Here is a 14689-nt window from a genome sequence, read left to right as displayed (position 1 = left end):
ATTTTAAAATAACCACATAATCGAAAATAGACGGAATGCACAATCAGTTACTGCATTTATATCAAACATGCTTTAAAAGCGCATGAGATAAAATTTTAATATTCACGTAACTCTCTTATGATTTGTATAAATATCCACTTTACTCTCGTGGCTTTTGCATTTATCCGCGCAATCTCCTTATGCATTATGCAAGGTGGTTAAGCCGTCGATTGATTTAGTATTTAAGTAAGAGCACTATTGATATTTCAACTAACAATATTACATAGGTTATTTTCCGTCAAGTTCCACTTCACACAAAACTATAAGGGTGCAATGGATATTTTGAAACATTAGAGGGAGTCATGTGGCAATGGACAAAACCATAGGGGGATTATAAGTAATATACCCTTTGTAAATCAAAATATCATATATTAAAGTAATTTGAGTTCTATTGCAGAACCTTGCTAATATTATTATTATAGCCTTTGATTTGTTGCAACCACAGGATGGAATTCCACAAAGTAGTTAATATTAATGTATTTAGTTTTAAAAAAAGAATCATATCATACTACGACAAATTTCAGTAAGATTTACGGCATCGAACTTGGAATATTTAAAAAGCTCCAAAATCTCAAAAGAAATTTCCAAAAAGTTGTCTAACTTAACTAGAAGTGTGACAACAGTAATAGGATGGAGGGAGCACATTTAATTGCATGGGATCAAAATGGCGAGGATATGATCTTTTACTGTCATTTGGTTTTTAAGCCAACTGTTTAGTTCATACTCCATTTGGTTTATCAGAAGAAATTGTAACAATGTTAGTGAATGTATTACACAACATGAGCGCTCTTTAGACTGGTGCTTTTGGTACACCCAATGCTTGTGTAGTTTAGAAATGATAATTAATTTTTATGAATATATTAATATTATTTTTACAAAATTAAATTTTATATAAATTCTTCATGAAAAAAAATACAATTTATTAGTAATCTTTTTTTTAATATAGTTAGAGTAAATCTTATACACGCTTACAGTATATACATTATCACCGTTGGATCCATAACAATATTTAAGGGAGTTATGGGAGACTGAATTAGCAAATGTGATTAGGTGATTAGGATAAAAGTTAATCTTTTCAAGAGTAAATTTGAAAATTCAAAAAATGATACAAAATGTTTACCCCAACTACCACTTCTCTCGCTCTGTTATTCCATGGATAGATGTTGAGAAATTGCGGGGAAACTTTTGATTCTTGAGGTTTCTCACCAAGGCTAAGAATGATTTTGGCTAATTAGTGTATTAAAAATGCTCACAGTAAACAACTGCAATCACATGTAGTATTGGTGAAACAGTGACATCCATTTTAATTTTCTTTCTGAATTGTCAAAAACAATTTAATTGGATGAATGGCAATAAATTAGAATAAAAAAGGCACAGAGCAACATTTTATTATTATTATTATTAATTGTCTCTTCCATTTACACACGAGACTGCATCATAATGACATATTATCCCAATTCCATACGAGTTTACAAAGCCTGCTGGCATACATAACATAAAGGTAACACCTAGTTCACACAGGCCCTGTGGTCTGCTGAGCCCTGGAATAGCTTGATACAGAAACAATACATTATTCAGCATCATATCTCATTTGCATCCAAGTCAGAGTGAAATTGTTACAAAAAGTAGCTTCCCAAATTTGTCACTCGAAATTAAGAAGACAAAACCAAATTTCACCATGCCAGAGGGATATGAGACGCTGCTAAAGCATATCACTCAAGAATCTGTATGGGAATCAGATCTTGGTAACATCTTCCCAAACACGAGATTAAGGAGCTTTCAAGGTGTTGGCAACATCAATGACAAAGCGATATCTCACATCACCTTTTGCAAGACGTTCCATAGCTGTGTTCAAATCTTCCATGGAAACAAGTTCGATATCTGCGGTGATGTTGTGCTTTCCAGCCACATCAATCATCTCTTGTGTCTCTGCTACTCCTGCAACATTACTTCCACCAACCAACTTCCTTCCTGTTAATTTAGTGGTTTAGTTGCCATTGGGTTCAATGCCAAATAACCCAAAAACTGAAGCATAAAATTTTTAAGAGATATATAATCTATGCCTTGGAAAGAAGAGCACATATTTCAGTCTCACATACCTACAACTAGAGGGGCGAGAGGAAGCTCAAGTGGCTGTGCTGGTACCCCCAGAGTGACAAGCTTTCCATGAGACTTGAGAAGACCAAGCAAGGGTACTAAGGGATGCTTAGCTGAGACACAGTCAAGTATACCATCCATTGTGCCAGCAGCAGCCTGCTACCAAGTATCTTAAGTTACAAATTCTAAATAGTAGTGAAACATTAACCAACTGGACAGGCAATAGTAATATCGCGTACTGGCAAATCAAAAGAAACGTAGAGGCTTAGATCAGTCATTCTATAAGACGCTTAGACGTAGATATTTGAAAATTCAACCATGAGCAAAGGATAGTTAGTTGATGATATCATACAGTTAATGATAGCTATATCATGGAGCCAATTCTGAAAAGTTACCTTCATATCTTCAACATTTCGGCTAATCAAAAATGCGTCTGCTCCAAGATGGTTTAGAGCTTCGTCCTTCTTGCGATCAGACGTACTGATAACTGTCACTTTGGCCCCCAAGGCCTTCGCAAACTTAACAGCCACATGACCAAGCCCACCAAGGCCATTGATTCCAATGTGGCTCCCTGGTTTGGCGATGCCATAGTATTTCATTGGACTGTACACAGTAGCTCCTGCACAAAGTAATGGTGCACCCCCATCAAGTGGCAAGTTCTCTGGGAAGCGAATGATAAAGTGCTCATTGCAGACCATCTCATTCGAATAGCCACCATACGTTATGGTTCCATCATGGTAAGGAGCACCAGAGGTCAACACCACTTTCGGACAATAGTTTTCCAGGCCTTCAGAACAATTCTCACAAGAGCGGCATGACCCAAGGAAGTACCCAACGCCCACTTTGTCTCCCACTTTGACTTTTGTCACCTTGCTGCCAACCTCTGTAACTTCACCCACAATCTCGTGCCTGCAGAAGTCCAAAGGTAAAAGAACGAAAACTGTTCCATATTCTTCAGCGAGTAACGATGATCATGAACTGATAGGTAAGATTGTCATGCAGAAAAATTAGCTTCTGATTAATATACCAGTGTGACTAGAATAAATAAAGCGAATATGGCTAGGAAAATTATTACATTATCAAAATTTTCCATGCAATACTTAGTGTTTTCAGGTTTGGCATCTGAGTTTTACCCTGGTACAAAAGGGTAGGTAGAAATTCCCCAATCATTCTTAATGAAGTGAAGGTCGGTATGACAGATCCCGCAATATAGCACCTTGAATCTGACATCGTCCTCCAGTGTTGCCCTACAAAAACATGAATTAGTGTCAATCCTTGACTAAATTTCTCGAGACCCGGATAATCTAGCATCCGTTACTTATTTCTAACTTTGGTTAACATTAATCGTGTCCAATTTAAAACGAGCATGATTGTAATGTTAGAGATATGCAAGTCCAAACAAACTCACTCAAGGACCTCTAGGCCTAGAAATCACGGTGCTACATAGCTAAAGTGAAAGATCAGGGTTATTATGTATAAGAAATCTAGTTATGTTGGTTGCTACACAAATGTTTGCATGACAAAGTAAGCAAAGTGTTGTATTTCAAGTTTGTCAAATGCTCAAAGGAAGATCATTTGATTTGCTCAAAATAACTCTATGTAGCAGGAGACAAACCAAAATTTGTAGACTTACTGCACAAAAATCATAGCATAATATCAAGCTGGGGACACTGCTTCGCATTAGCTGAGATAGCAACAATATATATCCTGATAACTATAGGAGGGTCCAATCATTGGTAAAACGGGGCCCAATAATGTTTAAATCTGAATAACCTTATATTTCGTTAAACAACAGCCATACACAACAGATAAGTTTTCTTATTTCATTCTTACTGCTATCAATTAGACCTCAAAACAATGAAACAATCACCAGCTGCAGAGCGATGTCTAGTTCTCTGTTATAACCATGTCGAAGCAAAGACATTTCATCACCTCCTAAATAGTGACCAGCTAAAGACTCAGAAGCTTTAAGCTTTATTTAAAAAAAAAAAAAAAAAGAAAAAAACTGCTCTCACCAACTATAGCAGTCTGCTTTAGACATGATATTAGATTGATCCAGCACAAGTTCAATCTTGGCAATGAAAGATGCACAACTTTTTTACCATAATCATATTTCACAAAGCACGATCATCATCTTTAATACAGATATCAGGAAACGTTGATAATTGGATCATCATTGGCTTACTTAATAGAGCCGTCTCAAACTCTTTTTTTTTTATCCAATAAAAAGGTAAAACTTTGCTGGTTGAGTTAATTAGTGATCACTCTTCCCAGCTGGCATGACAATGACAAGCCTCTCAACCAATCAAGAAAGTGGCACTTTTCACAAGAGGAAAACTAAACAAATGGGCTTAGACAAAGTTTGAAACAATCCCAGATTTAGCAATGGATTCATGGATGTATAGGTATACCTTCTGGAGAATTTGAAGGGGGAAAGCACCCCAGATGAGTCTCTTGCAGCCCATCCATGTGCCTTCACTGGATGCTCCTCTTCTGGGGATTTTCTAGCCATTGCTATCAGCTGCGAAAGCAAGAAATCAACAGGCCAAAACGTTTTTTCTAGTAAGAGAGCTGTAGAAAAAAGAACCAGCTTTTCTGCAGTTGAGAAAGTTGTGCTTGCCTTTTTTTGCTCTGGCTCGCTAGTACTTATCCTGTTATCCACAAAAGTGCGAAGTGGGGACTGAAAGGCAGTGTTTTGAAAACCGGACCGGACCGGCCGGTTCGACCGGTTGAACCGCGAACCGGCCATGGCTCCGGTCCGGTTCAATGCTAAGTTTGACTTTGTCAAGAAATCGGTCAAAAACCGGTCGGACCGCGAAAACCGCCGAACCGGATTTGAACCGGTTATTTCCGGTTTTTGAGTTTTCCACTTTTTTTGTTTTTTTGTTTTTTTGTTTTGCAAAATGTAGTTATTAAGATTCGAACTCAAGACCTTTGTAATAGAAGACCAATGTAGTAATCATTGCACCATCACATCTTATTAGTTTTTTTTGATAACTTATTTATATAAAACAAATACTCATATTTCTTTTGTTCCATTTTTCTTACAAAATATCATCCTTTCATGGCTCTTTCTTTTTAATTTTCAACTCTTTCTCTCTCTCTCTATCATCTTTTCTTTTGCCACTCATTTTTTAATCAAACCTCTTTATTTTTAATTTATTGATGTTTTCTTCCATATTTTAATTTTGTTTTTGTCCATTAAATTTAAAAAAGTTAAAAAAGAATTATTTTTCTTTAATCCAATTTATTTAATACCACAACCACTCACTTTTATCTCATTTTTTGTTTCTTATCAAATTTGTATTTCTATTTTCAATTCTCTTGATTTTCTTCGAACTCCAAACTTCCTTTTTGAAATTGTAAATTTAAATTCCAAAATGTAAATTAAAATTTAAGTTCACAATGTCTAAATTCGTATAGACGTGAATTTTGTATAATTTCAAATATTGTGATATTTTTGGATTGGATTTAAGATTTTTTTTGATAGATATAATTGAAATTGAGATGAAATTTATTTGTTTTAACTTATAATTTAAAAAATTTATTTTTAAAAATCCAGGTTATTCGAAAATAGTAAACTTTTCATCATATAAAGTATTAAATTATCCATTACATGTCTTATTTTGTGCATATATATATTTATATAAATTATTTTTTAAAAAATTCATTGAACCGGGGTTGAACCGGTCCGATCGATTGAACCTCGACCCTTTCACTTCACCGGTTCAATTAACGGTCCGGTTTTTAAAACATTGCTGAAAGGCAAGGAAGACTTTTCCAATAGTGGTAATGAGACAGCAACGTTTAAGGTCGTTTGACAAATTCTTGCCAAAATGCTCAATGAAATTTCGTAAGGTTTATGGGTTTTTTAGTGTTTTCGGTCCCGGCCCTCCTCCTGGCTTTTTGCAAATGTACTGTTGGTAAGTGATTTATCTGTTACATTTTCTTTTTCCTTTTAAATTGACAATCTCATGCTATTTATTTTCTCTATCAAATCTGAATTTACCAATCACTAGAAAGTCGCATGTTTCTTTTCTTCTTTTTTTTTTTAAAAAAAATATTATTGGTCCCTGTATTCTGCCCAATTTGAAGCACTCGCTTCCATAATCTGATTTTATAGTTTGCATTTTTGACTATTCATAAAAATTAAAAAGATGGCAGAAACTTGGCGGCTTAGGTGCCTGAAATTGTAGAATTAGAATATTATAGTGACACGATGGTAAATTACCAATTGGAAATGATCACGTTACTTATTTGTGCGACTACCCAAAGGAGAACGTGCGACAATTTTATAAAAAAAAAAAAAAAAAAAAAAAAAGACAAGAATTCAAGTATTTGTCTCCCAAAAGATCAAGTTGTACTCTATGAACTATTGAACTTCAGCTTTACAACCTTATTTATTTAGAAAAGTAGAAAACAAATAAGAATTGAATTCAAGTCGTACTACTTTTCCAATAGAGAGAATGCACGTACCAAAATCAACCTAATTTATTGTACACGAGCTTCCATGTAATTTCTTATTCTAGATCTCTTAGCAGACCTAGTGCGTAGATTTCTTATTGTTTGCATTGTTACAAGTAAAGAACAATTTTTAAGGGCATTGACCAGTTTAATTGGATATATGAATGGAGATAATAAATCAAAATGAACAAAACATTGGAGATAACAAAATTATCTCTTGCGCTGACACGTGAGAGTAGGGTCATATTATCCCAACTCCATACAGGTTTATTAAAGCCTTGGAAGACGCACAAAACCTCCCTGAGGTTTATAACAATTACAGAGAGCTTCCTTCAAACTTTAAAAATTATATATATTTCCTCTGCTTTTATTATTTAGTAACAATGTAGGTCCAACAAGTTAAATTTTAGGCTGAACAAACGACAAATGCAGCGGGTATCAAATGTCTGAAACTGGAGCAGCTTGATAGAGAAACAACATTACAATATAGTTATATGGTAATCTTAAACTTGGAGGTTTTGACATTAAGGCCAAGACTTGAACAATATATATATATATATATACACGCAAAATTATATAATAACGTAAAGGGAAAACCAAAACGCAAAGGAAGTGCAAACTTTTATTATTTAGTAACAATGTAGGTCCAACAAGTTAAATTTCAGGCTGAACAAACGACAGATGCAGCGGGTATCCAGTGGCATTTAGGTGGAAAGATATTTTTCAGGTGTGATCGCAAAATGCAGCCCAAAAGGATTTGAGGGCAATTGCCAACCTTGTGTAAATATTACACTATTCTATTATGAGATACATAATTTATTTTGCCGTTTCAAAAAAAAAGAAGTTAATGTAACAAACCTGTAAAAATGAAGGGATAATTTCACAAACCTCCCCTGAGGTTTATAACAATTACAGAGAGCTTCCTTCAAATTTTAAAAATTATATATATTTCCTCTGCTTTTATTATTTAGTAACAATGTAGGTCCGACAAGTTAAATTTCAGGCTGAACAAACGACAGATGCAGCGGGTATCAAATGTCTGAAACTGGAGCAGCTTGATAGAGAAACAACATTACAATATAGTTATATGGTAATCTTAAACTTGGAGGTTTTGACATTAAGGCCAAGACTTGAACAATATATATATATATATATATATATACACGCAAAATTATATAATAACGTAAAGGGAAAACCAAAACGCAATGGAAGTGCAAACTTTTATTATTTAGTAACAATGTAGGTCCAACAAGTTAAATTTCAAGCTGAACAAACGACAGATGCAGCGGGTATCCAGTGGCATTTAGGTGGAAAGATATTTTTCAGGTGTGATCGCAAAATGCAGCCCAAAAGGATTTGAGGGCAATTGCCAACCTTGTGTAAATATTACACTATTCTATTATGAGATACATAATTTATTTTGCCGTTTCAAAAAAAAAAAAGTTAATGTAACAAACCTGTAAAAATGAAGGGATAATTTCACAAACCTCCCCTGAGGTTTATAACAATTACAGAGAGCTTCCTTCAAATTTTAAAAATTATATATATTTCCTCTGCTTTTATTATTTAGTAACAATGTAGGTCCGACAAGTTAAATTTCAGGCTGAACAAACGACAGATGCAGCGGGTATCAAATGTCTGAAACTGGAGCAGCTTGATAGAGAAACAACATTACAATATAGTTATATGGTAATCTTAAACTTGGAGGTTTTGACATTAAGGCCAAGACTTGAACAATATATATATATATATATATATATATATATATATACACGCAAAATTATATAATAACGTAAAGGGAAAACCAAAACGCAATGGAAGTGCAAACTTTTATTATTTAGTAACAATGTAGGTCCAACAAGTTAAATTTCAGGCTGAACAAACGACAGATGCAGCGGGTATCCAGTGGCATTTAGGTGGAAAGATATTTTTCAGGTGTGATCGCAAAATGCAGCCCAAAAGGATTTGAGGGCAATTGCCAACCTTGTGTAAATATTACACTATTCTATTATGAGATACATAATTTATTTTGCCGTTTCAAAAAAAAAAAAAAGTTAATGTAACAAACCTGTAAAAATGAAGGGATAATTTCACAAACCTCCCCTGAGGTTTATAACAATTACAGAGAGCTTCCTTCAAATTTTAAAAATTATATATATTTCCTCTGCTTTTATTATTTAGTAACAATGTAGGTCCAACAAGTTAAATTTCAGGCTGAACAAACGACAGATGCAGCGGGTATCAAATGTCTGAAACTGGAGCAGCTTGATAGAGAAACAACATTACAATATAGTTATATGGTAATCTTAAACTTGGAGGTTTTGACATTAAGGCCAAGACTTGAACAATATATATATATACACACGCAAAATTATATAATAACGTAAAGGGAAAACCAAAACGCAAAGGAAGTGCAAGCTTTTTGCAGGCAATCCAGTAATTGCCCAGCAAAGAAATAAAAAAAGAAAAGAAAAAACGGGGAACGAAGGCATCAATTAATCAAAGTACTTTTTTATTAGTAATGTCCCATTGTCGTATTCTTGTTGCGTGTTCGGTGGTCCCTCTTGCAAGTTAACCAAACTATTTGACTCGAACCCGCGAGTAGTTCGATCAACTATTCGATTCGAACTCGAGTCGAATTCGAGCGGTTCAATAATATATACGAGTTTGGGTATTATATTCCTAATCTGGTTGGCTCGACAAGCCTAATCGAACTTTTAATATATATATATATATATAATTTTTATATTTATTAGAGTGAGATGTCAATTATATCCTTTGTTTAAATTATATATAAAATATTACTTTTTATTAGTTGAGTTTAATTAGACTCGATTAAACTCGATTAGATTTGAGCTTAAGTAAGGTGATTGAAGTTAAACTTGAGCTCAATCTCAACTTCTAAAAATTCGACAAGTTTGAATTCAAACTCAGTTATTTAACTCGAGTGAAGTTCAAACAGTGCATTACTCAAACTTGACTCGGTTTGAATACACCCTGCCTTGTTCTCTTGATGTACATAAAAGAAATTTCGTGGGACCAATGACTTAAAGTGTGAATATCATCTAAAACAATACTAGGACGCGATTGAGAGCCTTCAGTACAATCGCTTTGCAATCAGCTTGGATTTGAATCCTCCTCCACCTTGTTCTTTTGCTTTGTTCAAAGCAACTTTATTAAACGGGATAAATTGAATTTCCTTCGTTGACTCTTAACTGGTACATTGTATATTGATTTTCTGAAGGGAATGATTTTTTTTCCTTTTATTTCAAAGCCACTAAATTGGAATAACTATAATGAAAATATAATGAAAAGAAGAGTATTCAATTAACCTCGGTGTTCACTATTTTGTTTCCTCGTTCCACCGACTGTTAATTGCATTTTCCTCTTTCATTTTAGTTTATAAAATGAAAAGAAAATGATTGGATTATAGGAACATAACAGTACTGAAAATGCTTGCCGTTGCATCGCATGTTGCGTCCAAGGTGCATTCTCGTTGTGGATTTCTTGGCAGACCTTTCCCATTTTCACAAGAACAATTTTTGTGGATTTTTTTTTTCTTTTGGAGTTTTTGGAGAATGTTGTCTGAACACATTTGTCAATCATCTTTTACATTACATCTTAAAAATAGTGTTATAGAGTTTTTTTTTTCAATAAAAGCTCTCAAAAACTCCTAAATATCAATCCAAAAGTAGCTGTTTGCTCCAATAGTAACTTAAATCATTTGGTTCTAAAAGCTTTATAAACCCAAGAACCAAGTGATAATTTTGGACTATGCTCATCGTCAGCAATTCTACTCGCATATGCTACTGCTTATACAGGGAGACCTATTTTTTTTTTAAATTTCTTTTTGAATTGTCAATCAATTTAATTGGATGAATGGCTATAACAAATCAAAATGAGAAATCATTGGGGACACCATTCTATTCTTAATAAAATCTCTCTTTCGTTCACATATGAGAGTTGAGACTACACTCGCATCATTCCAACTCCATACAAATTCGGTAAAGCACTAGAAGACGCACAAAACAGGTAGCAATACATAGAAAACATTCGAAAGAGTAATGCTGCTACGTAGGGACTAAAAGGCCTAGGGCACAACCATTGTGTTTGCAATGTCAAGCACAAATCTGTATTTCACATCATTCTTTGCGAGACGGTCAAAAGCAGTGTTCACATAGTCCATAGGCACAAGCTCAATCTCTGCTGAAATGTTGTGTTTTGCTGCAAAATCAATCATTTCTTGAGTCTCCTTAAGCCCTCCAATGCTGCTTGCATTTACACCTTTTCTTCCTGTTAACCACATTATTGTTAGATCATTTACAGTTTTATCCATCAACAACACCACCAAGGTGCAACAGATATTCTTGTGGTACATTACTATGCATTATCTAAAAAGTTGCATACCAAGAATTAAAGGAAAGACGGCTAGCTCAAAGGGCTTGTCTGGTAACCCAACCAAAACAAGTTGTCCATTGGTCTTGAGGAGGTCAATTAGTGGCATGATGGGATGATTAGCAGAGACTGTATCGAGGATACGGTCCATTGTGCCTGATGCAGCCTACAGACAAACAGCAGAAATTAGAGACCACTGCCTCGTCAATGTCCAAATCACACGTACTTAGTTGAACCGCGAAAATCCAAGTTCGTGCACTGTGAATGATTAGCATTCTTGGATGCAGAAGAACATTTACCTTCATTTGATCTGGATCACGGCTAACCAGAAATTCGTCAGCACCAAGAAGATTGATCGCTTCGTCCTTCTTACTAGGGGAGGTACTGATCACCGTCACTTTTACTCCAAAAGCTTTGGCAAATTTTACAGCCACATGACCAAGACCTCCAAGGCCAACAATCCCTATATGTGATCCAGGTTTGTCAAATCCAAAGTATCTCATCGGGCTGTAAACAGTAATCCCTGCACAGAGCAAAGGGGCAGCAGCAGCCAGTGGCAAATTTTCTGGAATACGAATAACAAAGTGCTCATCAGCAACCATCTCATTGGCATATCCTCCTCGTGTAACCGTCCCATCGTTGTCTACAGATTGATATGTCATTATGAATTTTGGACAGTAATTCTCGAGGTCACTGCAACAGTTGTCACATGATCCACAGGATCCAACCAGGCAACCAACTCCAACTGTATCTCCAACTGCAAATTTCGTTACCTTGCATCCAACTTCTGTCACAGTACCTACCATCTCATGCCTGCAAGAATCATCTCATCTGATTAGTTTTATGGCAGGGGAGAAGCTTACCAACTAAAACAAATTCTAATAGTGCCCTCTATGCTTTCAATCAAGTATTGTGGATTTAGCAGTGATTCAGATCAATCCAGCTGTCTACTACTCTTGCTACAGCCTACAATAAGTTATATCAAGAAAACACAAAATATTCAACTTTCTCAGTTTCAGTGGGACTTACCCTGGAACAAGAGGATAAGTAGTCCAGCCTAACTCATTCCTGGCTATATGAAGGTCTGAATGGCAGATGCCGCAATAGAGTATCTTAAACCTTACATCCTTTTCACCGGTAGCCCTGTAAACCGACAATACCTAATTAAGCACATCATATTCTTGAAATTTATGCTCATTTTCAGAGTCCCTTAACCAAAATCAGATACATTGATGAATTTCAATGCAGAATTTCCAAAGGAGATGGCGGAACAAAAGCAGCAAGCAGATTAATTACTTTGCAATATAATGACTACCCAGGTTTATAACATTTCAGGGCTTGTATCCTAACAGAAGCAGCATCAGACAATGCTGGCGCAAGATCAATTAGTCAAGTCAATGACTGGAGGCCTCTATGCAGCCTATAATTTCTGTAATCTTTCAAGTGCATTTTCCCCTCAGGATATGTCGTAGTAAATAACCAATTTGTGGATTAAAATCTTACTAATCAGAGGATTTAGAAAGGCATGTTCACTTGGAAGACCTTAAACAAGTTTCATCTAATCAAAGTAAACTTAATTATTAGTAATTAGATTCTTTCCATATGAAATAGAAGAAAATTTCTATCATGTATAGCTCTCGATGAAGTTATGGAACTAAATATGTCTGTAGACTTGCAATAAATATAGAATTTGTGAAGTAAATTTATAACTATTTAACAATCGACTCCATATGTCCACTTATGGAAACCAAGTAAGACAGTCAATGTATTTCTTAATTTTCAATAAAAAACAGTAACTAACTCCAGTTGGTCGTGATAATTATGTGATAGGCCAAGAATAACCAAGTCTGGATAACCTCAGCATTTAGTGAAATATTAGCAAACTATCAATTTCTTTTTTTTTTTTTCTAATGTTGAGTGAAAACAGCATGTAATTAACCCCATCATGTCCTGATAATTATAGGAGGGGCCAAGAATTAATTAGTTAGACCCCAAAAGTAATTAATAATCACCAGTTCCCGAGTGCTATCTAACACTCTGCTTTTTGTTATATTTCTCTCAAAGAAAAGACATTCATCACCTCTTAACCAGCTAATGTTCCGGAAGCTCTAAGCCAAAAAATAAAAAAAGAAAGAAAATCTAATCGTCACCTACTCTTAACAGTTTATTTTAGACATGATATTAGTTTATTGATCTGCCACTTAGAAAAAGAAGATTGATCAACCACTAAATCCAATTTCGTCAAGGAAAGATGCATAGCACTTTTACCATTGTCATAGTATTTACCCTTAATACAAATTCTCAAGAAATCTTGATAAGGGGATGATCATTGATTTGCTATCCTATAGCTGAGCAAGCTCTCCTTTAAAAAAAATAAATGAAGAAATAAAAAAACTTGTTGGTAGAGTTTGGTTAGTACGGATCACTCTTTCAAGCTAACATGACACTGAAAAGCCTATACACCAATTAAGAGAGCAGGATTTTCACAAGAACACGATCAAGAAACTGAGCTGAAGCAAATTTTGAATCGATCCCTGATATAGCGAGGGATTTATGAACGTATAGGTATACCTTCTGGAAAATTTGAAGGGGGAAAGGACCCCAGATGAGTCTCTAGCAGCCCATCCAAAGGTCTTGACTGGATGCTCTTCTTCTGGGGATTTGGTCGATGCCATGATACTTCTTTAGTCTTTGTCACTTCAACGAGGAATAATAACTACCAAGGATTCAAGAAGAACAGAGTCCTCTTGGCTGGATATGGTACCAAAGGAAAAGTTGACAGCAAATGGTGTACAGAAAGCAAGGCAGCAGAATGGTTCAGAGGGGTTAAAGAGTAGTTTCTTTTTAAAAAAATTTTCGGAATGATAACTATCTTGTACAGTTGTATTGTATTAACCTTTGCACTTTGGAGAAAGCCCTTCATTTCTATACAAAAAATGTACTGCAGCGCAGAGAATTAATTCATTCCTCGTCATATAAAATGGCATGAGCATGGGAACTAATTTTATTACTAATATATTTATCACATGTGAAACACAGTTTTTAACCTAAGTAGAGTGTGCATTTTGATATGATGGAGAAAATAGAATTTGCCTTCGAGGGGGAGATTGAACCGCGAGCTCGACAACGCGTAGCGCAGAGCTCAAGAACGTTGCGGGAAAAGAGCGGGAGGAAACCGGAGAACCGGAAGCAAAAAAGAATTGAAAAAGGGAATGCCAAATCGCCCATGACTCAACCAAACCACAAGGAGCGAATCGGGGTCGGCTGCACCGATATTGAAACGGAAAAACGGAAGATATAAAGTAGTAGTAGAAGGTTAGAACTGTAGCAAGTCGATGAAAATTAGAAATCCAGGCATTTTTTACATCGCTTCTAAAACATAACTAATTTGAGAAGCCCTCCTTGTGATTATTATCGTAATAATTTGAGAAGAAGATTTTTTTTTTTTACCCTTATATTCCAATCTAAAAATTAAAAAAGAACAATGCATCATTTTTAGCAAAAATAGGCCTGTAGAGGCCCATTGTGCATTTGTCCACCTCGGCAACCCCTCACCTCGGCAACCGTCTTGGGGAGCAGGACGCCTGGACTCCAGGGTGGTCAAGAGGGTGTTGGGATGTACCGGGAAGGGCCTCCCCAGGATTCGAACCCTGGTCCTTTTGGTATAAGGGTCTTGGGGTTGAATGCCTGGTAC

General features: G+C 35.4%; 2 protein-coding genes across 3 annotated transcripts; both read right to left on the bottom strand.

Annotated features, from left to right (window-relative positions):
* Positions 1-1396: 1396 nt before the first annotated feature.
* On the bottom strand, positions 1397-4770 carry LOC113702429 (alcohol dehydrogenase 9-like). 2 transcript variants are annotated; one of them, XM_027223640.2, is made up of 5 exons: positions 4548-4770; positions 3270-3383; positions 2532-3045; positions 2139-2292; positions 1397-2010 (listed from the first exon to the last, which is right to left on the bottom strand). In XM_027223640.2, exons 1-5 carry the CDS (start codon positions 4646-4648, stop codon positions 1808-1810), a joined length of 1086 nt encoding a protein of 361 aa, XP_027079441.1. In that variant the 5' UTR covers positions 4649-4770; the 3' UTR covers positions 1397-1807. The 2 variants fall into 2 exon arrangements, with proteins under 2 accessions (XP_027079441.1, XP_071915130.1); XM_072059029.1 differs by lacking the exon at positions 4548-4770 and adding an exon at positions 4152-4298.
* Positions 4771-10499: 5729 nt separating this feature from the next.
* LOC113700118 (8-hydroxygeraniol dehydrogenase-like) lies at positions 10500-14214 on the bottom strand. Its single transcript, XM_072060273.1, has 5 exons — positions 13567-14214; positions 12025-12138; positions 11295-11808; positions 11008-11161; positions 10500-10893 (listed from the first exon to the last, which is right to left on the bottom strand). The coding sequence occupies exons 1-5, from the start codon at positions 13668-13670 to the stop codon at positions 10691-10693; spliced, it is 1089 nt and encodes a 362-aa protein (XP_071916374.1). The 5' UTR covers positions 13671-14214; the 3' UTR covers positions 10500-10690.
* Positions 14215-14689: the final 475 nt, after the last annotated feature.

This window comes from Coffea arabica, chromosome 7e (genome assembly GCF_036785885.1).
Source record: "Coffea arabica cultivar ET-39 chromosome 7e, Coffea Arabica ET-39 HiFi, whole genome shotgun sequence".
NCBI classification, from domain to species: domain Eukaryota; kingdom Viridiplantae; phylum Streptophyta; class Magnoliopsida; order Gentianales; family Rubiaceae; genus Coffea; species Coffea arabica.
Note: the sequence above shows the minus strand (reverse complement) of the source record. Positions and strands in the feature narration are given on the sequence as shown.

Bases quoted from the DNA above. Each gene is read 5' to 3' on its own strand.
- LOC113702429 (XM_027223640.2), bottom strand. From the start codon at position 4,648: ATGGCTAGAAAATCCCCAGAAGAGGAGCATCCAGTGAAGGCACATGGA. The intron at 3,384-4,547 runs GTATACCTATAC...ATGTTTTTGTAG, and splicing joins CCCTTCAAATTCTCCAGAAG to GGCAACACTGGAGGACGATG. The intron at 2,293-2,531 runs GTAACTTTTCAG...ACTTGGTAGCAG, and splicing joins GAAATGTTGAAGATATGAAG to GCTGCTGCTGGCACAATGGA.
- LOC113700118 (XM_072060273.1), bottom strand. From the start codon at position 13,670: ATGGCATCGACCAAATCCCCAGAAGAAGAGCATCCAGTCAAGACCTTT. The intron at 11,162-11,294 runs GTAAATGTTCTT...GTTTGTCTGTAG, and splicing joins GTGATCCAGATCAAATGAAG to GCTGCATCAGGCACAATGGA. The intron at 10,894-11,007 runs GTATGCAACTTT...TGTGGTTAACAG, and splicing joins CGTCTTTCCTTTAATTCTTG to GAAGAAAAGGTGTAAATGCA.